At 42.0% G+C, this 26,610-nt stretch overlaps 1 protein-coding gene across 7 annotated transcripts in view; it reads left to right on the forward strand.

Annotated features, from left to right (window-relative positions):
- PLEKHA7 (pleckstrin homology domain containing A7) overlaps positions 1–26,610 on the forward strand; it is a 151,424-nt gene that overhangs the window by 62,084 nt on the left and 62,730 nt on the right. For 6 of the 7 annotated variants that reach the window (XM_035120130.3, XM_035120148.3, XM_035120139.3 and 3 more), the window contains 5 exons: positions 3,862–3,945; positions 18,093–18,204; positions 21,849–21,953; positions 23,693–23,765; positions 25,504–25,604. In XM_035120130.3, coding sequence (XP_034976021.1) covers positions 3,862–3,945; positions 18,093–18,204; positions 21,849–21,953; positions 23,693–23,765; positions 25,504–25,604 — 475 coding nt within the window. The remainder of the gene's footprint in view (positions 1–3,861; positions 3,946–18,092; positions 18,205–21,848; positions 21,954–23,692; positions 23,766–25,503; positions 25,605–26,610) is intronic. The other variant, XM_060275967.2, reaches the window with a different exon arrangement.

Below are 26,610 nucleotides of genomic sequence, written 5' to 3' on the forward strand. Positions count from 1 at the left end.
TCCTCCTTGGGACAATGTAAGAATGTGGGGTGGGGCATGGGGGGCTGCTGTAGGGAAGAGAGAAGGGGAACTTCACTTCTGTGAACTCCATTATCTTAAATTTTAAGCCATTGAAATCATTTTTCTCAGTTGGGAAAGAAAAACTTATTGGTGTGATCTAGCGTGAAGGTGTTTCTTTCCAAAAGTTTTGCTGATTTAAGTCTGGATTTCTAGACTTTATTGTTGGTGGGTAATCAAAGTGCTGAATTATCATGTTGTGGAAAATTTTTCTTACAAACAAAGCAGTGCTAGAGTCATATACTAAAGCAATCAATGTTCTTTGTTCATAGCATCCCCCCCCCCCATTTTATGGGAGATATGAAACAAAGTACATGTTTCAGTGTCTGATAAATTAACCTTCACGTAATGTGAGATGATGATTGTATCTTAAATCAAGAGAATGCTGAAATATTACCTCATTTGCAGAGTTCTCTGTAAATAATACAATACTGTATAGGGAAGAGTTTTAAATTTCTCCCATTTTTTTATTCCGCTCAATTCCATCAAATATGGTGCTATAGCTAACATGAAGACTATTCATTGCAGCATGTCATTCTCCTCACCTTTTTCTACTGCAGTGGCATCATCTCTCATATAGCCAAGAAAAGATGCTAGTCAGAGGAGAAATAACACTAACCCTTAATTTCCTGGCCAGCGACACTTGAGATAGTCCTTGGGAAAGCTCTGGCTGCTGTTTGGGGTGGGGGGGAGGCACTGCTTGCAACTCTTTTGGTGCCTATGGTGGCAGCAGCAACTTTGATGCTGAGCAGCAGAGGCTGTAGCATCTGAGCTGGGGTGGCACTCTTCCCTTGTATTTCCCCCCTTGGTCTTGAAATATCTGCCTTGCTGAGAACTAATGGCACTTTAAGTGCAGTGGGAACTTTTCTGGCAGCTCAAGAGTGGGTATGAAGGGAAGTGACACTAACTCTTGATTGAATGAACTGAGCCAGTTCTGGTTTCTTCCTTAGGAGGGCTCTGGCTGGCATTTTGTTCAAGGACAATAGGAAGTGCCACAGTGGGCGTCAGAGTGCCTAGCAGCAGGGCATACTTTGCAGGGTGAGACCTCTAAGGGTATCATCTCTTTGGGTCATGCCATGCAGGGCACTCTCTTCGTTCTATTACCCTGGGTGAGAGCCAGGGAATGGAGGAGTTTTTGGTGAGGCCTCCCTGTGCAAGAGGTGGGTTGGTTTCATATATCTTCCTGGTTTTCTCGTGGCTTTAATGGGAATTTGAGGTGAGAATCCATTGGTTCATCTAACCCCCTATTGTGTATACTGACCAGCAGAAGCTCTCCAGGATTTCAAATAAGGTACTCTCCAGCCCTACCTGGAAATGCTGGGGATTGAACCTGCATTTTATAATTTAAGGTCTAAAAATTAAGCCAAATATGCAAGTTCATCAGATTAGACATTCAACTGGATCAATTAAACAGCTGATCAATCCAGTATTGTTCATCAATACATTATTACTGTATTACAGTAGCCAGTACTTTGTCAAAGATACCTATAATTTATCCATATATTTATTATATTATCAGGCTGTGTATATTACTGAAGACAATGACTTTGATCCAGAGTAGTTCTTTCATGAATAAGAGAACTCCTTTCACCTTCCACTTTCCCCAGGCATGTGGCATTCAGGAGAGCTATAAGCAAATAGAAGAAGGGATTAAGTATCTCAAGTATCTTACCGTATTTAGGCAGTCTAATGGAATGTTCTAAAGTAGCATATTGGATGCCAGCCCGTGTAAATTTTGAGTTTATAGTTTAGAATAATTGAAGCTTGGTTCTGATAGATAAACACGTAATAAATTACTGTTTGCATAGATTTGCAACACATATTTTGTGTGTGCTCCTGGTGATTTAATAACTTCAATACAGTACCTACTCCTGGGATGGAAGATCTCAAAATTATGAATCTAATTACATATTTTATGTGGATTTTAAAAAATCAAATGGGAACTTTTTTTGATATATATCTGGAAAGCTAATTAACAGACAAAAGAGAAGTGTAGGAATGTGTGAGAGAAAAGGTGTTTTGTGTTATGTAGGATTTAACCTGCCCAGACATGGAAATATGCAGCCAGTTGCAAGTCTTCTCTTCCCCGTACTCAGCAATCTATTGAGTCCTGTTAAAAAGGTATTTAGCAGTTAACCTTGAGCCACGCAGGAATAATTAACCAACGGGAAAGGACAGAATTTGAATAGAGCTTGCTGGTGAAAAGAGCAACAGCTGACCTCCAAAGCCAGGTGTATCTTACTGGAATGTACTTCAACCAGATTAAATAGCTGTTCAAAGTATAGGATGCTAATTGAAATATTTTGAAGACCTGTGAAGGATTTTAGGCAGAACTGATTGCCATTTTTGGTGATTTATTTAAGAGCTATTGTTAGAGACTGTTTAAATATAGCTCTTAAGGAGATGGAACTATCTCCATTGTTGGTACTGTATTTGGAGGGATTTTACTGTTGTTTTCAGTAGAAACGGAACAGGTTTTGCTAGCTACATTAGCATACTTTGAATATTTAATTTCTTCTTCTATTTGCTTATAGCTTTTCTGGATGCATTTTGTCACCCTCTGGATACATTCAGATGATCTCCTTACGCTGTCTCTTTGTTCCCCCTTCACTCCTCCCTTTGCACGAATGGAGAAACAAGCCAGGAAGAACAAGAAGAACTTCTTGTTATGTTCTAACTCAGGGAACTAGCTAATTTGTTCAAAATCATCAAGGATATAAAGCTGTGGTTTATAGGTGGCTTACTAAACCTGACTTGTTTAGTAACTACTGACTTTAGTTCTCGGTTATTATATACTGCACAGCTATGATTAACTGTGGCCTTTTGGTTTGTTTTCGCATTTGTGCACAGGGGCTACATACAGGTCACAGAGCTCATGCATATGCTGTCTAAAAAACATGCTTCATGCAAATAGACAGTATGGTCAGAATCCAAAGACCTACTTTAGGAATGCCCAGAGCTTAAAGGTAGCTGGTGTGATGTTCACCTTTTTTTTTCTTTGAAGAGTAAGTGGCCAGGCCTATTGCTTTCGAAAGTCCCTTCAGTTTTTCCACCACAGAGAGTTCAAGAAATGCCAAAATACCAGCTCAGGGACTAGAAGATTCCTTCTTCACGAGTATCATTTTAGGGTTATACCTTTGTAGGAAGAATACAATTGTGTATGGCTATGAAAGCCTAGAAGAGCCTTATACAGTACTACTGAACACTGACAAACTTTCCCTGAGATTACATTATAGGTTAATAACACACCAGTCTCATCAGTGGAGATCATTTGTACAATAGCTTTAGCTAATTTTAAAATTTGTTCAGTAAAAGTCAAAACTATATTGGGGAAATAAATGTTGACAGCAATATTTATTATTGCTAGAGCTGTTTACTTTCTATGAACTGATTGTACAGCATAACATTTAGTGTGTGGTATAGAATTTATCTCTTGGAATGTTTATTTTTTTTGAAACAAGACTGATTATCCTGCCTGTACAAAAAATGTAACCGGTGTTCAATATGGGAGCAAACATTTGGTGGTGGTGATAGAAACACACTTTTTTGTTTCTGTAAAATATCAGAAGTGTATGTAACAAATGATGTCCTTATTTTGGACTTAAATAGGATAGTAGATCTCTCATGGATTCAACAAGCCTGTGACAAAACAGATAAAAGGATCTAATGTTCCTGCTGCACTGCAGGAAATATGATCTCTTTGTAAGATCAGCAACTGGGCAGAGCAAATATTTTTGAAAAGTTGTAATTTTCTCAGAGTTGTCCTTGCTTTGGTATTAAATTACATTCTGATTTTCCTTTCAGCCACAACCAGCAGACCACAACATTTAGGCATCCTGTGACTGGCCAGTTTTCCCCAGAAAACATTGAGTTTATTTTACAAGAGGAGTAAGTAGCTTGATCAGTCTTACTACTTTTTACAAAATAGGATGTGTCGTAAACATTTGAATTTTTGTGTTGCAAGGTAAACGCAAACACGTACAACTAAAATACGTCATTTATCAACATTATTCACAACTGCAAACTTACCTTCTGTATTGATACTAAAAAGCTTTTTAGAAACAGTAACTTTAGAGAATCAGAATTTTTTCTGAAGTCAAAGTTTATGGTCAGGGTCTCATGTTTTTGTGGACAACTCTCAAGGCGCCAAAGCAAACCCACAAACCTGCATGCTCCTCCTCCTTCCCTCCTTCTCTCACACAGCCAGGAAAAGAAATTCTGCCAAGTTTATTTTCATTTTTAAAGAATCCCTGCTTAGCGTTGCATTCAAACCTGAGTTCCTGGTTGAAAATAGTCTAGGTAGTTTACAGCTTCATAAACCATGAAGCAGCCTTACTGTGAAACTGGATGGAGTTAATTTAAATCCACAATGCCTGGTTTAAAATAATATTACCCCAAGATTCTTTAAAAAGGAAACTAAACTCTGTGAAAGTCATTCTCCTGGCTGCACAGGAGGAGGAGAGGGGAAGGGAGGAGCTAGTAATCCTAAAGTTTGTCAAGGCTCATCGAGGTTCATCCACGTACGGTAGATCTAAACAATGGCTGGGGAACATCAAGCCCAAGGGCCAAATCCAGGCTTCTCTGTCTGACCTTTGGGACTCTCCCCAGGCCACATCCTCTTTCTACAAGCCACAACACTCAACCGTCATCTTCCACATCCCCCTAAGTGTTTTTGTATGGATGGAATATGCCTTTGAACACTGACAATGTATCTTGCTTGCCTAGATGGAGGATAGCAAGGAGTGTTAGAGGGTGTGTCAAAACTAGTCTGCTGCTTTTTGGAGGAAGGATATCATCTTTTTCTGTATCTTTCTTTCAGTGAAACTTTTGACAGAGTCCCCCTTGATATTCTTGCAATGAAGCTGATAAAATTTTGGATGGACAAGGTAGCTGTTAGGTGAATTTGTAGCTGGTTGATTGACCAAACCCAAAGAGTACTCACTTTCTGGTTTCTCATCAACCTGGAAAAAAGTGGCAATTAGGGTTTTGCTGCAGGGTTCAATCCTAGGCCCTTGGTTCAACATCTTTATAAATGACTTAGACTAAGGAACTGAGGCAATGCTCATCAAATTTGCAGATGATGAAACTGGGAGGAGTAGCTAATGCCGCAGAAGACAGAATCAGGGTGACATTAGCAGATTGAAGAACTGAGCCAAGGCTAACAAAATGAATTTCTATTGAAACAAATATCAGACAGGAATAACCAACTGTACAAATATAACATGGGGGACACCTGGCTTGCTAATACAGGTGAAACTAAAAAAATTAGAATATCGTCGAAAAGTTCATTTATTTCAGTAATTCAACTTACCGTAAAAGGTGTAACCAATATAGGAGATAGACTCATGACATGCAAAGTGAGATATGTCAAGCCTTTATTTGTTGTAATTTTGAGTGCAATCTATTAGGAAATTTGCTGCACAAACTCCAGTGAAATTAATTAATGGAAAGTGTGTAAAAGGTGCAGATATTAGCTGAGAAAGACAAATGTATTATCTGGGTATAGATGCATCTGACAGCATAATAATTTTCAATGTGTTTATTTGCCAAATAAAATTATTTATGTAAAGCACCATACGTATGTTCTCTCTTGGCAGTGAATGAATAAGATAGCAAAATACTAAAAATATCTTTTCCCTCTGATATAGAGAAAAGAAGACAGCAACTGTTATAGCATATGCTAATATATAAGATAAATTATTCAAAAAGGTCATAAACTTTGTTTGAGACTATTATTAAAGTGCTCTGAATATTCCACTTTCTGAAACTCAGCCTTCCTACAAAGTCCAAATGGAAGGCATCCATACCAATTGTACGGTGTGAGTTAATTTGCTTTTAGTGTTGGGTTTTGATCATTGTTGTAAGCCACCCTGGGATATTGTGAGAGGAAGGACAAGGTAGAACAAATAAAAATTAAATGAATTCTTAAATAGTGCACAGGGAAGCATCTAATATTGCAAAAACTTTTAATGAAACTGCCTTTTTTGAAGGGTGGAATCAGCTTAACAGTTGAGTGCTAAAAATATAATTAATCCCAAGTAGATGTTGGAGGCTGACCTGTTCCTGTCTTGAATGAAACCATGAAGCTGATTGTCATGTTCACTAGCTGTTTTTGTCTGATAGGTTGCTCTTTTGTAGGAGAAATAATGAACAATGACCCAAGAATTGCTCTTACCTACCTATTTCGTTTATTCTTTCATTGAATATCAGTGACAGCCACAGAAACATTCAGGACAGCCAATTTGTCAGAGCTCCCATTTGGCTGTGTTAAAGGTAGATAAGAAGTTGTAAGGTTTCTGTGCAGCAATATGTTGCACAGTATAGCCTCATTCAGCCGTGCTCTTAGACTCAACCTTCTGTTCTTTATGTTGCTAATTTGAGTCCTCTTTTTTCCATTTACAAATTGTGCAGGTTGTTTAACAAACTCTGTTGTCTGATGCTTTAAAATTAGTATGGCATGAGCACTTTGGTTTAGATGAATAGGAGTCATTGTTGGTAAAAAATAAAACAGAAAACCCCACCACATTCATTCATGCATAACTACATTTTCTTCCATATTCTGACACTTTCTCTAAGCTATAGTATTTTTCCCTTTTAAAAATGGGGATAGATCCTAGCAAGCAAGGAAACTGTTTTAAATTAACACTTGTAAGGAGCATGTTACTTCTGGCACAACTAATGTATCATGTTTTTACTTGCATGTGAGCCTATATACATCGAAATATTAAAGTAACTTATTTTAAAATTGGTTTTGACAACTGTCATTAAATGTAAAAGAATGCACTCATCTATTCTCACATGTCTCTATAATTTGTGAAGGTAGTGAAAATTTATTCTCTTAATGTATAAAACCCTAATTAAGGTTTATTAAATAGATGTGTTCAGTTAAAGTTGACTTTGTTAACTAGCATGTTATGACTTGATTCTGCAAGAGATAATTACTGGTAACTTAATGTGGCAACCTTTTTCTGTTGGCAAAATTGAGCATCTTTCTTGTCCTCCAGAGACCTTGTCCTTTTAAACGGCTTTTATTCCTCTGAGTCTAAATACTTTTTGTTTTCTATTTGTTTTTCCTGGCCCCCTTCTATGACATAAAAAACCGAATCTCCCATGGCATAATGACATATGGCTTTGTTCAAAAACTGCTGTGTGGGTTTGATTTTTAATTAATATGCAGAGCTGGCAAAATGTGTTTACTGATACTGACATATCATTATTTCCTTTTCACCTTAGTCAGTTTGCAACCAACTAAGTCAAATTCAGAGTAGACCCACTTAAATAAAAAGACATGACTAGTGTAAGTCCATTGATTTCAGTGTGTTTACTCTGAGTATGACCCATTTATTTATTATGAAAATAAAGCTGCATGATATAAAATAGATCTTGAAAGTTTGTACTACGTTACTGGAATATTAATCAAGTACAACCATTCTTCAGCTAGGATGCAATGACCCTTATGCTGATTCAGTCCCATTCATCCCCCATTTACATGATGAGTTTTCCTCTTGCGCTTCTGGTTTTGTGGCACACCATGGTTTGCTTGCACAATTCTGGACTGAAAACAACATTCAAACTGGTAGTTTCCAATTCTATTTTGTAGGCAAGTTATGGTTTGCTCAAACCATTGTTTTCTGGTTTGTATGTAACTGGCACATATGACACTAAGTCAAGTTGTATGGTTTGTTTAAAACTTCCCCAGCTTGGTGCTCTCCTATGGGCGTAGGCAGGGGGGCAGGGGGGCAGTTGCCCCCCCCTAGAAGCAAAAGGCTGAGGGGCGCAGTGTGGCGGCCCCAGGGTTACGCTCCCCGTGCGCCTCCGGAGCTTCGCGCGGGGAGCAAGAGCCTGGGGCCACCTCCTCGGAACAGCTGGGAGGCGCGGAGGAGGCAGCCACAGGCTCGCGCTCCCCGCGCGCCTCCGGAGCTTCACGCGGGGAGCGGGAGCCTGGGGCCGCTTCCTCCGAACAGCTGAAAGGCGCAGGCCACGTAGCCCCACCCACATTCCCACTGTGGCCTCTCCCCTCCCGTGCCTTGGCCCTGCCCCTTGCTCCCCCTAATTTTGATCCTGGGTACGCCCCTGTGCTCTCCAGAAGTTGTTGAACTACAGCTCCCATCAGTCCCAGCCAGTATGGTCAATGGTCATGGATAATGGGAATTGTAGCCCAAAATATCTGAAGGGTGGGGGAGGGGAGGCTTGTTTAAACCATAATGTGCAAAAGCTGTGTTCAGGTTCACAGCTCAAGCACTCCCATTTCGTTCAGGGAACAACAGATGACAACCTTTGGCTTCGTGTGCCATCCAAACATGCTGTTTTCCCCCCAAAGAAACAATGATTGGGAAGCCAAAGTTTGTCTGAACCTGCTCAAGGGCTACCTAAATGTGAGGCATGAAACACTTCTTGGCAATCAGGAACACCATGTGGGCTCATGCACTTCGGCCTATCTTGTAATCCAACTGTAGTTTTCCACAGCATTCAGATCAGACAAACAATGGTAACTGGATTTGCCTCCAAACCATGATTTGAAACAATCAAACTCAACAAGAAATGGGTTTGCGAACCATTATTTTGAGGCAATTCTGGTTAATTTGCCTTTCATACCCTTCAAGTCTCCCAAGTTTTCCACGGACAGTCCTGGAATTATGAAAGCCATCTTGGCTTCTGATTTGATCCCAAAATGTCGCTATTTCCCCTGCCAGTGCTGCCGCTGCCGAGCTCAAGGAGGAGGAGCTGGCACTTGTCCCGAGTGGCGGCAAGGGAGCATCCCGTTGCCTCTCTGCTGCTGTCAGCCTCCTCCCTTAGACAGCTTGTAGTGGCTGCTTGCTTTGATTTTTTTGAAAAATGCTTTTTGTGTCTGCATTTAATCTTGCCACTTTCTAAAATTTATTTATTGGTTTGTGTTTTTCTTTTTGCAAATCTACCAAATAATAATAATTTTTAAAAGAAAAACACCAAGAAATAAATTTACTCTGACCATTGTTAGTTGTGATGTCCAAATTGGACACACTAAGACCATACCCTCCAACATTCTTCAGATTAAAATAGGGACATTTCTCACTCCTCCTCAACCCCCCCATTTTGTCCCCCCCCACGGAGCATTTCCTATCAGAAGAAGGGTGAGTGTGCCACCACCACTACACCAACAGGGCACTGCATACACTGTGAGGAGTAACAAGTAACCAAAGAGTTAACTGTGTTCTGTGTAGCACCTGACCACTGAGGAATATCATGTTACAGAATGTACCAGAAGTGTTTCTGTATGTATCAGTTGGTTTCGTTTCTGCCTGGGAGACGGTCGCAAGATGTCTGCGCTCTCACCAGGTTGTTTGTTATTTTCTCTCTAAAATAAACGTAAGTAGTTATTAGAACACTTTGGACTCTGTGTGTTCTTAAGAGGTTTTTTATCCAACGGCTATACAAGCTTTCGCTGTGTGAGAAGAAGAAGAACTCTGCTGTGTGTGTTTTACTGCCAGCCCGGATCTACGGAAGCAGAGAAGCGCTAGAGGAAGCGCGCCGGGCGATAATCAGTGGCTCCTAATTGAGTCATAAACAACTCAAAGGAGTCCTATACCCGTCACAGGTTATGGATCCTAGAACCTAATCAATCACCAAAGCAATAAAAGGTGATTGCAGCTGTAAAAGCCGTGGAGAAAGCCGGTGTAAAGAGCTAGCTGGGAGAAACCTGTTGTCTTGCAGTCGGCAATCAACAGATGCACTCGCTAGCAGAAAGACCCTGGACCAGAAGGCTGGGATCTGCAGTCTACCCGGAGGAGCAACGTCAGCTATTCTGAGTGAGTACACAGACACGGAGCCCGGGGGTGGACAAGATGGCGGAGCAGCTACAGGAGTCATTTGTCGTGCCGTTCCAGAGGTTGAATGGCGACAACTATGCAGAGTGGAGAGAACGGGCCAGAATGTGGTTGCTGGGAAAGGATTTGTGGACTTGTGTGTTAAATCCTCCAACCCCTGTCGCTGATAATTCAGCAGCTGAAGCACAGAGGTTTGCAGCAGAAAACAGGAAAGACAATAAGGCTCTATGTGCCATTGCCATGAGCTGTGATGCTACGCAACTGCCCTATGTGCAAAATGCTGAAAATGCTAAGCAAGCCTGGGACAGTTTGGCGGATGAGGAACTGAGACGCCAGAAAGAATCGGCTGAGAAGGGGGGCCGTGGGCGCAGAGAAGCCAGTGGGGGTGCAGTAAAAAGCACTGAGGAATCCACTGTGAGTGCGTGCGCAACAAGGCTTTGTTATCGGTGCCAGCAGCCTGGGCACGTAGCGAGATTTTGCCCAGCTCCGGAAACAGCCAAGGTCACTCAGCCAGGTGCCAGGCAACCCAGCGGACGTGGTCGTGGGACCAGCCAGCAGCGCCGAGGCAGAGGACGTGGGAAAACTTCAGATAAGCCTGTCAGCCGTCTTTCTGCTGCCTTAGCAACGGTTCGAAACAGAGGACAGGACAGTTTCACTTTTATTATCGACTCAGGCAGCAGCCATCATCTTGTACCGCCTTCAGGACAGATCCTGAACTGCAGGCCACTTGAAGATGAAAAGAGCCTGCATCTTGCTGATGGTTCTTCTGGAACAATTAAAAGCAAGGGTGTTTTTTTATATGCAATGCTTAGACACTAACCTTGATGTTTATGTTGTACCAGGCATGGAAAATGGTCTTTTAAGTGTGTCTTGCTTATTGCGTGAGGGCTTTGAAATAAGTTTTGCCAATGGTGTTTGCAAAATTGCCAGAGATGGGGCTGAGCTGGTAAGTGTTACTGTTGGGTCTGATGGTCTGTTTGTCCTAGATGGGAGGGGGCAAGCAGGTGGAAGTAACACTGGTAATGCTCAGGCTAAAAGTGCCAATACCCCAAAGGGCACAGAGGGCGCTATCCATAAGGATTGTATTCATGCTTGGCACAGAAAATATTGTCACATGTCTTTTCCTTATGTGAAAAAAGCCCCTGATTTTGTCAAAGGTTGCAGGTTCAAGCCATGTCAAAAACACCTGCAATGCCGCGCATGTGCGAAAGCGAAGACGAAGAGATGCTCTTATCCTAGGTCTGAGAGGAAGAGCACAAAACCATTTCAGTTAGTGCACATGGATATTTCTGGGCCTATGTCAACGTTAAGTTTAGGTGGTTCAAAATATGTTGTGTGTCTTCTGGATGATTTCAGTCATTTTTCCTGGGTCATAACACTGAAAGAGAAGGGGGAGGCTGCCAGAGTGATAAAAGAGTGGGTAGCCGAAGTAGAACTACAGTTCTCCGTCACTGTCCAGTGTTTCCAGAGTGACAGGGCGGGAGAGTTTTTGAGTGCAGAACTACAAGGGTTTTTCCGCAGCAAGGGAATTAGGCACAGAAAAACCGCTCCTTTTAGTCCACAGGAGAATGGTTTAGCTGAAAGGAAATTTAGAACGCTGTCTGAACTGGTAGAGGCAACGTTGTTTGATGCAGGACTACCCCAGAAGTTTTGGGGGGAATGCTATAAATTTGTGAATTATTGTTCAAACCGCGCTTTTAATTCAGTTGTGGACAACACACCCTACTACATGTTGTATGGCAAAGTTCCGAAGGTGCACTATTTCAGAACTTTTGGGTGTGAGGCTTGGGTTCTAATTCCAAAGCAGAAGCGCAGAAAGGGAGGAGCAAGATCCAGGAAAATGATCTTCTGTGGTTACGAACCAAACTCAAAGGCTTGGAGGTTTGTACCAGCAGAGGGGGACCAAACCCGCGTTCACATTAGCAGGAGTGCTACGTTCTGTGAACAAGAGGGCTGGAGACGCATTCATGCTAACCCCGAAGTTCTTCTTGACTGGTCTTCAGGTTTTGACCAGGAAGAGGAAACTCAGGTAGCTGATGCTGGAGTTCCAGGTGCTGCAGGACCAGATCCAGGTCAGGCAGCAGGTCCAAGTGGTGTAGCTCCTAGGGAAGTGAAGCAAGTAGTCAGAAGCGCACCGACTTCACCCCAGGTCAAGCCTGGGAAGTACAGCAAACGTGGTAGGTCACCCACTTCACCCAAAGCAAGCCCAGAGGGGGCTGCAAAGCGTAGTAAGTCTCTTGACAGTGCTGCTAGTCCGAGAGAACCACAGTCAGAGACAAGCAGTTCGGATTTAGAGGGGGAAGATGTGGGACCAAGGCGTTCAAAACGCACCACGAAAGGTAAACCACCTGAAAGGTTTACAGCTGTCAGTGTATGGGCGAACCTAGCAGTGTGTGAGCCTGAAAGCTTTGAAGAGGTGCAACAGTTGTCAGTGGAGGAAGCTAGTAAGTGGAAAGTTGCAATGGAGAAAGAGTTGAACTCCATGCAATCTCTTGGTGTGTATAGTCTAACACAGTTGCCAGAAGGCAAGAAAGCAGTCAGTTGTAGGTGGGTCTACAGGCTGAAACCCACAGTGACTGGAGAGCCTCAGTACAAGGCTAGATTAGTGGCTAGAGGTTTTACTCAGAAGAAAGGAATCCACTACACAGATGTCTTTAGTCCGACTTCGAGAGCGGAATCTTTCAGGATGCTTTTAGCGACTGCAGCGCAGAGAGGCCTAGTGGTCAACCACTTTGATGTGGACACCGCTTATTTGAACTCTGACCTCCAGGAGGAGTTGTACATGTTGCCTCCTCCAGGGTTTGAGAGTGACGTGCCAGGTCAGGTGTGGAAGCTGCACAAGTCGATCTACGGTCTGAAGCAATCCGCTAAAAATTGGAATTCATGTCTTGATTCTGTTTTGAAGAGCCTAGGTTTCAGGAAGAGTCTAGCTGACAGTTGTCTGTATCTCAGAGGTGAAGGAGAACAGCAAGAACTGTTGCTTGTCTATGTTGATGACTTGATCTGCTTAGCAAAGAGCCAGATGCAAGTGCAGAAGTTTGCAAAAGAGCTAGGCAAGAGGTTCAAACTCAAGAATCTAGGTGCAGTGAATGTTTATCTAGGTGTGCAGATAGACAGAACTGAGGATGGAAGTTTTTTGCTCAGTCAGAAAGGCAAGATTGAACATTTGCTGGAGAAGTTCAGAATGTCTGATTGTAAAGGGGTCAGAACACCCATGGAGACAAACTTTGTGAAAGAGTCAAAAGTGAAGGACAAAGTAGCGTTTGAGAGTCCTGAAGTGTTTCAGTCAGCGCTAGGGAGTCTGTTGTATTTGTCACAATGGAACAGACCAGATATTGCTTTTGCAGTCAATTTGCTCAGTAGAGAAGCATCGAAACCTAGCGTGCATGCTTGGAATGGCATTAAGAGAGTGCTTAGGTATTTGCAGAAGACCAAAGAGTATTGTTTGGAGATGTCAGCACAAGGTGAGCCACAACTCACTTGTTTTGCAGATGCTGATTGGGCCAATCAGGAGGACAGGAAGTCAGTGACTGGTTTGGTAGTCAAGTTTGGAAATGCCCTGATTGGTTGGCGGTCGCGCAGGCAAAGCCTAATAGCAATGTCTTCCACGGAAGCCGAATTCTGTGCGTTGTCTGCGACATGCACTGAATTGGAGTACTACAGATGTTTGGTCCAGGAAATCTGGGGTGATTGTAGCCAGCCCATCACTGTTTGGGGCGACAATCAACCATCTTTGAGACTGGCGGAGTCTGGACAGTTCAAGGCCAGAACCAAACACTTAGACATCCGCTTCCGAAACGTATGTCAGAGCATACAGGTAGGCTTGGTGAAGTTGAGGTATTGTCCAAGCCAAGAGAACCTAGCAGATGGGTTCACAAAACCCTTGAGTTTCCAACGGCATGGGGAATTCTGTGAAGGGTTGGTTTTGGGGTAAGTTTGGATACCCGCTATCCCCAGTGTTCAGGTGAGAGGGGGTGTGAGGAGTAACAAGTAACCAAAGAGTTAACTGTGTTCTGTGTAGCACCTGACCACTGAGGAATATCATGTTACAGAATGTACCAGAAGTGTTTCTGTATGTATCAGTTGGTTTCGTTTCTGCCTGGGAGACGGTCGCAAGATGTCTGCGCTCTCACCAGGTTGTTTGTTATTTTCTCTCTAAAATAAACGTAAGTAGTTATTAGAACACTTTGGACTCTGTGTGTTCTTAAGAGGTTTTTTATCCAACGGCTATACAAGCTTTCGCTGTGTGAGAAGAAGAAGAACTCTGCTGTGTGTGTTTTACTGCCAGCCCGGATCTACGGAAGCAGAGAAGCGCTAGAGGAAGCGCGCCGGGCGATAATCAGTGGCTCCTAATTGAGTCATAAACAACTCAAAGGAGTCCTATACCCGTCACATACACACCCTCCACCACCCTGAGAAAGCCCCTTAATCCTGGAACCTGAAGCAGGCCATTGTTGCTGCTACTGTCTCCAGTATTTAAAATGATCATGACAAAAGTAATTTATTTATTCAGTAAAATATTTTAAACAGTTCCATATCTGTCAGGGGGCTCCCAAAGGGTCTGCGGGAGGAGGGGGATGCCAGATCGGGTTGCAGGGATCCCCGGCTCCTCCTCTCCTGCAGTACCTCTTCTAGCTGGGGTAGCAGCGAGTTGTCCAATGGGGAGGAAGAGGAAACAGAACGGTCAGACAGGTGGGAAAAGGGCGAGGAGCCCCTGCACCACCTTCACCAGGAGGGTTCAGAAAGGGAGACGTTACTTCCGGCGCCCTATTTGTGCAGAGGGGTCAAGCGCAAAGAGGGTAGGCGGAGATTGGGGGTGTCCAAGTTCTTCTGTTGGGCTCGTTACAGGAAGGGGCCACTCTCGGATTCTGCGAGTGACTGAGATGGACGTGTTTTTGTAGCTCTGCACTGTAAAGAGTATGCACAATAAAACTGTTTAAAATACAGTTTTGGAGGCTGGCGTCGTTACTCACGAGTAACCACCACATGATCCTGACAATACTAGATAATTTATATGAACTTTGAATAAGCTTGCTCATTTATGCTGGTTTGGCATACCACCACCACCACCACTATTACAGATACTGTACAAGGTTAGGTTTTAATGAGAAATGTCAGCATAACATTACTTCCCTAGTAGATTAGTGGTGGTGCATGACAAAGTTAGTTCTGAAACATGAGGCGCAAGCTCTTTTTCTCTGAAAAAGTAACACCCACCCACCCACCTCTGACCTTGTAAAGAGGCAGATACCTACTTTCATAGTAGGAAGTGAAATAAGAAATCCTATTTTTCTTTCTGTGCACAGCAAGGAAAGCGCAATGGGCAGGTGTCAAAGGAAGAAGCTGAGTATGCTCATCGTGTTTAGCATATAGATGTGATATTAAAACGTGCCATTTATTAAGTGTAATGAACTATAACAACAGTTAAAAAGCTCCTCCCCTACTGTGTGCTGAGTTTTCATCCTTCATAAAAGTTAATAGTATTCCATTTAAAGAATTAGCTGCTTTCATTCCCTGAACATAAAGGTAAACATGATCTTATATTTAACATTCCTTCAGTAAAATAGGGCAGGTTTGTGTTTTGGTTATTTGCATATTTATGTATATGTCAGTGAGTTTTCCTGTTCAGCTTCCAAAAAACAACAACACTCCACTATTAGAAACTGGAATAAAGTTTTCTTTTAAATTAGTCAAAAGTCTACCCGTGCCATCATTAAGTTGGCTAGAATTTTCTTCTCCTCTGTCTATCCTTTCAATTGAAATTCTTGGTTTTAGATTTATTCTATAAAATGAAATATTTCACATGATTTGTCATAACAGTGGGGATGCTCTGGGAAGAGGGAAGCTATAAGTATGGTTTCATATCTGGAGGAAAAATCAAGAGTCTTTATATACCGTAGTTAATGGAAAAATGAAGAGGCAACATGATCACTCTTACAAATATGAATGTGGGAGATCACACACTTGTTTGTTATCTCCTGGCATTCAGAGACTTGGTAGCTAAAGGCATTTATTTCACTTGCTGCTTTTCCAGTTCCTAGGCTGCCTCAGTACAAAAGCTTATGTGTATATATGGTGTGTGTGTGTGTGTGTGTGTTCTCAGCTTTCTAATGCAAATAAACATCCTTGAGTTTTTGTAGTGGAAATTTATAAGACAGCCACCAGCAGAAAAGTGTGCTTTACTTTTTAAGTCTGACATGTAGAGGATCATGTAGTCAGTATGATGTTGTGAGTCAGTAAGTCAGCTTCTCTGTTTTGTACTTGCTGGAGTTATAAATAATTGCTAATGGCAAGAACATTCAATTTCCATGGCTCATGAATTGGACCTAGCTCAAAATTTCTTGCCCATGATAGCCTTGGCTAATGCTTGCAATGTGAAATCATCTGAGCAACCACTAACTGAAACACCTGAGTGAACTAGGTCTCATGCTGAAATGAATCCTGAATGGTTGATGTTTTATTTAATGCTGGCTTTGCATCAACTAGTAGCAACAAAAACTCATGTGGCACTCACTGACCTCATCTCTAAAGTAGGTACTGCTTACCTGCTCCTGTTCCCTTAATTAGTTTTCTTAACTTATTTAATTTTAAAAATATTTATAACATTGATGTGTGGTTTTAGCTGTATCTTCTTAATTTTAACAATAACAATTTTGGTATCTGAAGAAGTGTGCATGCACATGAAAGCTTATACCAAAATATAAACTTAGTTGGTCTTTAAGGTGCTACTGAAGGAATTTTTTTATTTTGCTTCGACTCAGACCAACACGGCTACCTACCTGTAACTAATTTATTATTATTATTATTATTATTATTATTATTATTATTATTATTATTTCTATACTGCCCTTCATCCAAAGATCACACAGTGGTTTACAATACAAAAAAATACATACCAAAATAACAAACAAAAACAATACCCCCCCCTGGTTTAAAAACCACAGTTTGTTTAATTAGCCAGTGGCTTGGGAGAAGAGGGATGTTTTTGCCCGGCACCTAATATGTAAGGCACCAGGCAACCCTCCCAGGGAAAGCATTCCACAGGCGGGGCACCACCACAGAAAACACACATTCTCTGGTTGCTGCCCTCTGGACATCTTGCAGAAGAGGCGTATGAAGAAGTGCCTCAAATGATGATTGCAGGCTCTGGCTTGGTTCATATGGGGAGAAGCAGTCCTTAATGTATTGCAGTCCTCAGCCATTTAAGGTTTTAGAGGTCAAAACCAGTCTTAGATCTGGGCCCAAAAACTAATTGGCAGCCTGTGCAGTTGGGCCAGGATTGACGTTATATGCTCAAACCCTCTTGCCTCGGTGACAAACCTGGACACTGAATTCTGCACCATCTTCAGAGGCAGCCCACTTATAACGTGTTGCAGTAATCTAACCTAGAGGTTACCAGGACATAGACAACAAAAGTTAGGCTATCCTTATCCAGAAAGGTGTGTAGCTGGGTCACCAGCTGAAACTGATTGAAAGCATCATCCCTGACCATTGATTGGCCATGCTGGCTGGGGACTGATGGAAGTTGGAGTCCAACAACATCTGTTGTTCGCCACTCCTGCTCTGCCTACTAACTGTGTTGGCTCTAATTTCAGCCTCTGCACACTCCAGCACTCTTAACCTTGTGGCCCTCTGTCTCCACACATCCTTGGCCACCTGTGACACAGGATTGGCCACTAGTGGTACCACTATCCCCCAGAGCAGGTGCTTCATCAGGAAGGAAACTACCTCCTCCAGGTCGTTGTCAGAGCTGAGAGTGAGCTTGACCCGGAAGTAGTTGCTAGCCCAAACTGGGTAGGAGGCCAGACTTTTGTAATGCCTGAAGCTGGTTTTGGCCTGATGTACCCCTCTTGTGTCCTGTTCAGTTCCATGTACAGAAATAACTCTGCAGAAAATTACAGTTACTGACTGTATCAGCTTATTCGGCTCTTAAAATCATTTCAGTGTATAAATGTGTTAGATATGATGTAAGTAAATTAATGCACATCTGTTAGCTGAACTTTAGAAGATAGTGTTTAGATTGCAGGGCAGACTGAATGAGCATGCTTCTGTTAGCAGTGATATCTGTAACAAAAGCTGTTGTAAGTGAACAGTTTACTGCATTGGCACAAGTGTAGAAAAGCTCACAAGTTCAATCTATCCTTTTGTGGCATGCTTATACAAGAGCAAAAAGGCTCCCAGAGGTGGGGGAAGCTTAAAAATGTCATAAATGCCCTATTCTTTTTTTCCTAGGCAAAATTCACTTATGTCCAAGCATCTGATAAACCAAAGACCCTCAAGCATGGTCAGTGAAACATCTACTGCAGTGACTACATCCACTGTAGATACAAAACCTGGCTCCAAGGTAAGACACCCCCCACCTTATTCTGAAATGTGAACAGTATCAAGAACTGAGCTTAGCCCTTGGGCAAGGTGATCATTGCACTTCATTAGATCTGCACAGATATGACACATCCGTCATTTTGAGGTCATACAGTGATTCATGGCTGAGTTAAGATTTGAGCTAGAAGCTTCCTGTTTCTCTTAACCACTGTGGTACATGTTCTCTATTTCATTGCTTTCAATTTTTTCTTTCATACTGTTTACCTGGACAATATCAGCTTTAAGCATTTCTTTAGAATATATATATATATATATATATATATATATATATATATATATATATATATATATATAATGGTGTTTGGCTGCACCATTCATTATATTGGACAGTGTCATTTTATAAATCTGTTCTGATAACAGAAATTAAAGGGAACCCCTTATGGACTAGGGAGCTGGAGCTCTGTATATGTATACTTGGTTGTGGTAGATTTTCTTATGGGCTGTTGTTGTTTGCATAATATGTTTGGGAGGAGTTTGGGAAAGAAGGGCATGGGTGATGCCATCCCAGTTTCAGTGGTCATGGGTAGTGGGAGTTGTAGCCATTGGGAGGCGATAGGTTGCCACGGAAGATGGGAACAAAGCTATGTACGGCTTGTTCCTTGTTTCCACCGCTGCCATGGGCTGGTTCCTGGTTGCTTATCTGCTGTGCTCACTGACCTGTTATCTATTATTTGTTCCTGGATGAGAGTGCTGATCTGGCGTGTATTACTGAGCCCTGGGTGGGTGTGCTGACCCGGCTGCACCCACCTGGATACTCAATGCAGCATAAGCATTGGCTTGCAGGAACTGGGGACAGAATGGAAGGGAGGAGTGGCTATGGTTCACAGAACTTCCATCACCAGGAACACCCTCTGTCTTGGAGCTTACTGTGAGGTCCTGCACCTGGTATCACACCAAGGAGACAGTAATCTATAGTAGTTGCTGGTGTGCTGTCCAGCCTGCTGTCCAGCAGCTTCTCTGACTGAGCTGGCAGAGGTGGTCTTGTATGTGGTGTTTGATGAATATCCATATTGAAGCTACCTTTGTTGTTCTGGCTCATGACTTCATAGCTTCCATAACAACCATGAGGCTGTTTCAGGTTGTCACTGATCTGACACATAGGGCAAAGCACAGTATTGATTTCAGTTTTTGCTCCAGAGGGAGGAAGGCATGGTCTGGAAACGGGTGTAGATGTCACCCTGTTTTCATTATGAGGTTATACTTGTAGCTTCTGTCATTCCCTGCAGGGGTAGTAGACAGATTATGATGATCTACTCCTGGAGACCAATGGAATCCAATAGATTCCTGTCATGCTGTGGAACAGCGAGGTGGATCAGGCCAGCACTTTACCCAGCTATTGAAATAGTTGCACCAGCTGCCATTAACTACTGGACTAAGTTCAAGGTGCTGAATTTGGTGTATAAAGCCCTATTTTAGAAACTGGAAAAGTTTTTAGTTGCATTTCCTTAAAACAACAACAACATGTAAAGATCGTTACTAGGATACTCCTCCAAATCCCACTCTTGTGTAGCTCTTGTTGAGGCATAAAGTATCATTTTACTCATTTCCAAGCAGTACCATTCAAATGATTGTATGTTTGCGTAGTTGAAACAGCTAGTGGGGTCAAGTATGGCCTATTGTTTCTTAATTTGGTATGCCCCTGAGGTGAAGAGCTGTAAAGATTGTTGCATGCTGATATGGCTCTGGTTCCCCATGCTCAGGTTGAGAGGACAACCAGCTAAAAGAGGTATTGTCTTTGTCTGGCTGTCATGCTTGAGGATGCTTCAGCAGCTTCTTTCATGACTGGGGAGCCCTTTATGACACTGTTGGAGAATTCCTGCTATTGAATAGTTATAAAAATGTGATGTGCAGTAAAAAAAGAGACAGGTTTTAGCAAGCCACTTTAGGGAAATTATGGACCCTATGGAAGCCTACGTTTAAGTAGATTTATTTTCTCACTATACCTCCTAACATAGACATGAAGGTAGAAAGAGCTTAACCAAGAGCGAAAGGCTTTATTCTATGGTAAATTCAGCCATAGTGATTCTGATTCTGCTCCTGAAATTAAGATTTGTGTCTATGGCATGAGTTTAAGGATTTTACTATATCGAGGAATAAAATGATATCTCTCCCACTAGTGCAATCATGTTATGCCACCCTAAGCTCATGGCAGAAATTGAACATATTACCCATGTATAATCAATATTGATATATTACTATGTGCTTAATAGAGACGAAGGTGGCACTGTGGTCTAAACCACAGAGCCTAGGGCTTGCTGATCGGAAAGTTGATGGTTCGAATCCCCGTGACGGGGTGAGCTCCCATTGTTCGGTCGCAGCTCCTGCCCACCTAGTAGTTCGGAAGCACGTCCAAGTGCAAGTAGATAAATAGGTACCGCTCTGGCAGGAAGGTAAACGGTGTTTCCGTGCGCTGCTCTGGTTCGCCAGAAGCAGCTTAGTATTGCTGGCCACATGACCCGGAAGCTGTCTGTGGACAAATGCCAGCTCCCTCGGCCTATAAAGCGAGATGAGCGCCGCAACCCCAGAGTCGTCCGTGACTGGACCTAATGGTCATGGGTACCTTTACCTTTTATGTGCTTAATACTAGAAAATAGAAAAGGAGAAAGCTGCATACTTGACTTTAAAGAGGACTTTGGTAAATTTCCAGACATGCCTACACAGAAGGATGGGAGAAGATAGGGCTAGGATCCCTGCCCCATTATATAATCACAGAAAGAATGAATAATGTAACTTAAGACTTACAATGGGAAGTGAATGTGATGTGGCAGAATTTCACTGGCCTAGTTCACACATCACTCTGAGCATGGGTATGGCCTACCATGACTACGCAAATGTTTGGGCTCCTGCTGAGGAGCTCACATCTACTTTGCTCCTCCTAGCTTTTTAGGTCAGTGTGGGATGGCAGATAAACCAAGGTTTTCTGAACTTGGGATCATGATTAAGGTCTCTCTTTCTCAGCCATGACATCTAACCATATGACAAACCTTGGCTACAGATCATGGTTAAGGAAGAATGACCTTGACCGTGACCCCGGGTTCAGAAAATACTCTGAGTCTTAAAAGCCCAGAGAGGAGGAAAGTGTCTGGGAACTCATCCTGAGAAGCCAACATGTTGACATATTCAGTGCGGTCAGTGTGTGAAGTTAAGGAGGAGTTGAAAGAGAAGATTTGATTTCAAAATGCCAGTATTTAAGCAGGAGGGGTTTTCCACAAAAGCTGAAGTCTAGTCTGAATTTGGGTTCAGAAGCCCAAGGACTTCTGCTAGTTTCCTCCCTCTTGACCAGCATAAATTAATATTAATATTCAGATTAGCCCCAAGATACAATGATAAATTGCTAGATATACCCCCAGTTGAGGATGTTCTCTCTGCAGAAAGGAGTTGCTGAATAACTGGATTCTTAGAAAGAATTAAAAGATGTAGAGGAAACGGAAACATGTGTAATTGTGTAGTAACTGATAATATCCATTTTGTGGCAAAATGGTTTAAATACTAAATTATTGTGTAACAAAATAGGGAACATTATAAAAAATACATTGTACTGTATGTGTACTTGTTATGTTTGCTCATGTCATGCACTTACTATTGCTGTATTATACTTGTCTGAAGGTGGTAAAATCTGGCAATAAAATACACAGTTTTGGGAAAAGAGACCAGGCTATAAGGAGAAACCCTAATGTTCCTGTTGTGGTAAGAGGATGGCTTCATAAGCAGGTGAGTTTGTGTATATTTATGTGTTGCAATGAATGAAATCAGAACTGCCTGGTGAAAAGGAACTTTTTTTTGCATAGCATTTGAAAATGCTGGAGTGGAGCAGGGGCGGGGGAAGGGGGTTGCAGTGGGTGCAGGCCACCCTGGGTGTCACCACTGAGGGGGGTGACAAAATGCCAGGCGGCACTCACCGCGGGGGCTGCAGCGTGCCTGAGCCATGCGTCTCTCCCGGGAGAGACGCGGTGGCTGGGGTGCGCGCAGGCTCTGTGCTGCCCAAACGGTCCGCCCGCTGCCTCTCCCCCCCCAGCTGTAGGGGCGCGCCACCCCAAGAGCCTGAGTGGCTTCCTCCACCACTGCAGTGGAGTTCCTGGAATTAAAATTTCATGTGATCAGGGAATCTCAGAATTGACCTTCAAATCTTCTTGCCTTGTTTTCTGTCCCTAGTATAAGTGTACAGTCTTTGTAGAAAATCTAGCATAGGAAAATACATGTTTATATTATGAATAATCTAATAGGCAGGTAGTTCTGCAAATGAGTTATCTAGATAGCGCACAGTACTAAAAAGTCTACTGTTTTTCCTTGGACAACTTATGAACAGATAGTGATTATTAGGTGAAAATAGACCACTGATAAGAGCTTTAACACAACTGTAATAGTTGTGTGTGTGAATAAGTACCACAGTTGTCAAATTATATAGTGTAGGAGTATTAGATTTACAGCTTAGGATGCTGTGTATTTAAGGCAGAGGGGGATAAAAGCTTAGTTATATCAAAATGTGAACAGTTCAAGCAGAAAGTTTGTAACCTAAACACCTTTCCAGGAGGCAATAAGTATGAAATGCCAGACTTTATAAATATAATTAACAATTTTAAAAAAATTATTACAATGCAAATTACTGTGTCCTGCACATATATTAACATAACTAGTTTTATTGCATAAAACTACAGCACATCCCTAGGCAGCATGTAATAAATAGCCAGGCAGGTCAACTATATGGAAACAAAAAGGTCAGCGGTTAGTGTCTGTCAATGTTCTACTGACATGAAAGATGAACTCTGCCTGTATCATTATTAGCACTGCAGTCATGAAAACCTTTCCCAAGCCATATAGAATTAAAAACATAAACATGTCCAGATATATCATACAGTGGCCACTACTGCTCCACTGATCTTGATCCATCCAGCATACTAATAATTTTTGTCATTTGTGCATTACTGATCTCTGCTAACTAGCATTCACTAATTGTAATATGCTTTCCCTTCATAATAATGGTATCTAATTAGTGTTGGAAGAGCTTTTGATAAAGTAGATGGCTCCACTAGCAGTAAAGAAAGAGATTTTTTGCCTTTTTTGGCTCCTTTCTGCCTCGCCCAGCACACCCTGAAAATCAGTTCAAGAGAGCTGGGAAACTCTCCAGAACAGGGTAGAAAGCAGCATGGGGGCTGCAAGCGAAAGTTCTGCTTATATTAGTGGAAGTGTTTGCAGAATCAAAAGCCTTCCATGTTCTTAAGAGCACCAGTTAGATTACACCCAGTAACAAAAAAATTAAGCTTTTGGGAAGTAGTATGAGAAAATCATGACACTGGGAAGGTTATGCCATAGCTTTGCATGATTGTTGATGAGCATATTTTCATATGTTAAATAAAATATATAGACATTTCAGATTCTGCTTAGTGCATAGCTGTGTCGTTTCTTCTACTGTCTGTGTTACAAATTTTGTATTTTATTATTTGTATTTTTAGGATAGTTCTGGCATGAGATTGTGGAAAAGGCGATGGTTTGTGCTTGCTGATTATTGTTTATTTTACTACAAAGGTTAGTGAATAAAGATCTGTTTTCAATATTTTTTGTGGAACTGAGAGCTGAGCACAAATGTTACATTTGTTTCTAAAGTCTTAGAAACTGAGCTTTTTGGTATTCAAAATGTCTGGGAGAATGCTAGAGAACAACTCCCTACCTCCTCCTTGCATTAATGTCAGGGAGTCATTTATGGAAGCTAATCTAGGCATTTCTTACCTTTTTGATTGAAGAACATCTATGCAAACCAATTGCCATTCCCAGTTCTTGGTGACAACAATTCTCTCTCTCCCCCCGCCATCTAATTTGTCTCCTTCAAAAATTCTTGATTGCTAGGAGTATTTCTTTCTCTCTGCTCCTCACAAATAATGACAGTGTACTGGAAAATACAGAGGCCTTGATATCTCCACTGTGAGAGGCACAAAATGTTTGTGTTGCTAAAAAAGGAAGGTTACATGTAACATTAATAAAACACATGAAATTATCAGAAAAACTGATACATGTTTTTGTCTATCTCACCTAGTATTGTATATTCTAACTTGCACCAGCTAATCAGGACTTCAGGCAGAGATATTTCAAATTACACGCTGATCCTTTTCACTGAAAATGCCAGTGATTAAACCTGGAACCCTGAGTGCACCTTGTCCCTCCAAGGTTTAGTCCCTCTATAACCTTTCTGCCAGCCTATATCTCAAATGCCATCTACTGCTGTTGAACAATGGTACAATTACTAGCTCCTGGGAACCTAAATGGCTTGTGGAACTGTATTGTGCCTTGTTGTTGTTGTTTAGTCGTTTAGTCGTGTCTGACTCTTCGTGACCCCATGGACCAGAGCACGCCAGGCACTCCTGTCTTGCACTGCCTCCCGCAGTTTGGTCAAACTCATGTTGGTAGCTTCGAGAGCACTGTCCAACCATCTCGTCCTCTGTCGTCCCCTTCTCCTTGTGCCCTCCATCTTTCCCAACATCAGGGTCTTTTCCAGGGAGTCTTCTCTTCTCATGAGGTGGCCAAAGTATTGTAGCCTCAGCTTCAGGATCTGTCCTTCCAGTGAGCACTCGGGGCTGATTTCCTTCAGAATGGAGAGGTTTGATCTTCTTGCAGTCCATGGGACTCTCAAGAGTCTCCTCCAGCACCATAATTCAAAAGCTTCAATTCTTCGGCGATCAGCCTTCTTTATGGTCCAGCTCTCACTTCCGTACATCACTTCTGGGAAAACCATAGCTTTAACTATACGGACCTTTGTCGGCAAGGTGATGTCTCTGCTTTTTAAGATGTTGTCTAGGTTTGTCATTGCTTTTCTCCCAAGAAGCAGGCATCTTTTAATGCCGTGACTGCTGTCACCATCTGCAGTGATCAAGGAGCCCAGGAAAGTAAAATCTTTCACTGCCTCCATTTCTTCCCCTTCTATTTGCCAGGAGGTGATGGGACCAGTGGCCATGATCTTGGTTTTTTTGATGTTGAGCTTCAGACCATATTTTGCGCTCTCCTCTTTCACCCTCATTAAAAGGTTCTTTAATTCCTCCTCACTTTCTGCCATCAAGGTTGTGTCATCTGCATATCTGAGGTTGTTGATATTTCTTCCGGCAATATTGTGCCTTACTGCCCCCCAAAGAACCACACAAGTTATACACATAGTGCAGCTAACGTACGTTGCACAAGATGTGGGCTGTTGCACAATACATGCTTGATAGCATGAATACATTTTGTGTTTCAGTTGAAATATGGAAGTTAATTTGTTTCTTTCTTCTTTCAAAAGACAGCAGAGAAGAATCTGTTCTTGGAAGTATACCATTGCCTAGCTATGTAATATCTACAGTTGGACCTGAAGATCATATAAACCGCAAGTACTCATTTAAGGTAAATTTAGTAATTTCAAAGTTTGTGGTTTATTTTAAACAGTAAAACTGATCCATTTTTGGGAAATGGCATTTCCTAACATTTCCCCTGTATATATGGAGCAAAATATAAAGAGCCACTGATAGTTTTTGCACACATATTGGAACTTCTCCTTTCCACCACAGTGCTTGTCCTCCCTGCAAAGTTGGGTGGTCTTCCTTGAATAGCTTCCAATGCAATGTGACATGTTGTTGTAAGGGAAATCTGGAGAGTGCCTGTGCACTGGTAGAAGGTTTTGCATGCAGTTGTAGGACTTCAAACCCACTTATATTTTTATAACAATGTATCTCCTTTCTTAAAAGAAAATTATCAGACCAGATCATTGTTCCACCATAACACAATGTTATTCATTGCTTTAATGTGTGTTTTCCTATGTTAGTCTAAATTATGATTCTCTGTTGTCTATCTACTCAGAAGTAGGTTTAAATGAGTAGAGTGGAGTTTACATCCAAATAAATATACAGTACATAGGTTTGCAGTACATGATACAGCAATGCTGTTTTTCTTCCGTTTAAATTATTATTTTGCTTCAAAGTGCTTGTTTACTTTGCATTCACTAAATGGAGTTGTCAACAATTTGTGATAATATGCCCTCTATATTTTTGCAATGCGAGAGTATGGTAGTGTTTAAATCCACTTTTGTGACTGTATGCAGTCCTATTACTTGGGCTGTTCTTTGAACACTTATCATTACAGTGGAGCTTGATTCCAGACAGATTGATATGGGGAAAAGTCCTCTATTCAGTTTTATCCATCCAGATCCTAAGCCATATAAGGTTTTACATGTTGGTGCAGGTATCTTGAACTTGGTTTTGTAGCATATCAGCAGCCAATGCAGCTCCTTGGTAAGCTTAAAGGCCTAGCTGCGGCATTTTACAATTGCTGCAGCTTCCAGGCCAACTTCAAAGGCAGCACAACATACAATACATTGCAATAACCCACTCTTGAGATTACCAATTCAAGGGTC

The sequence above is a fragment of the Zootoca vivipara genome, chromosome 1, assembly GCF_965207765.1.
Source record: "Zootoca vivipara chromosome 1, rZooViv2.hap1.1, whole genome shotgun sequence".
NCBI lineage: Eukaryota > Metazoa > Chordata > Lepidosauria > Squamata > Lacertidae > Zootoca > Zootoca vivipara.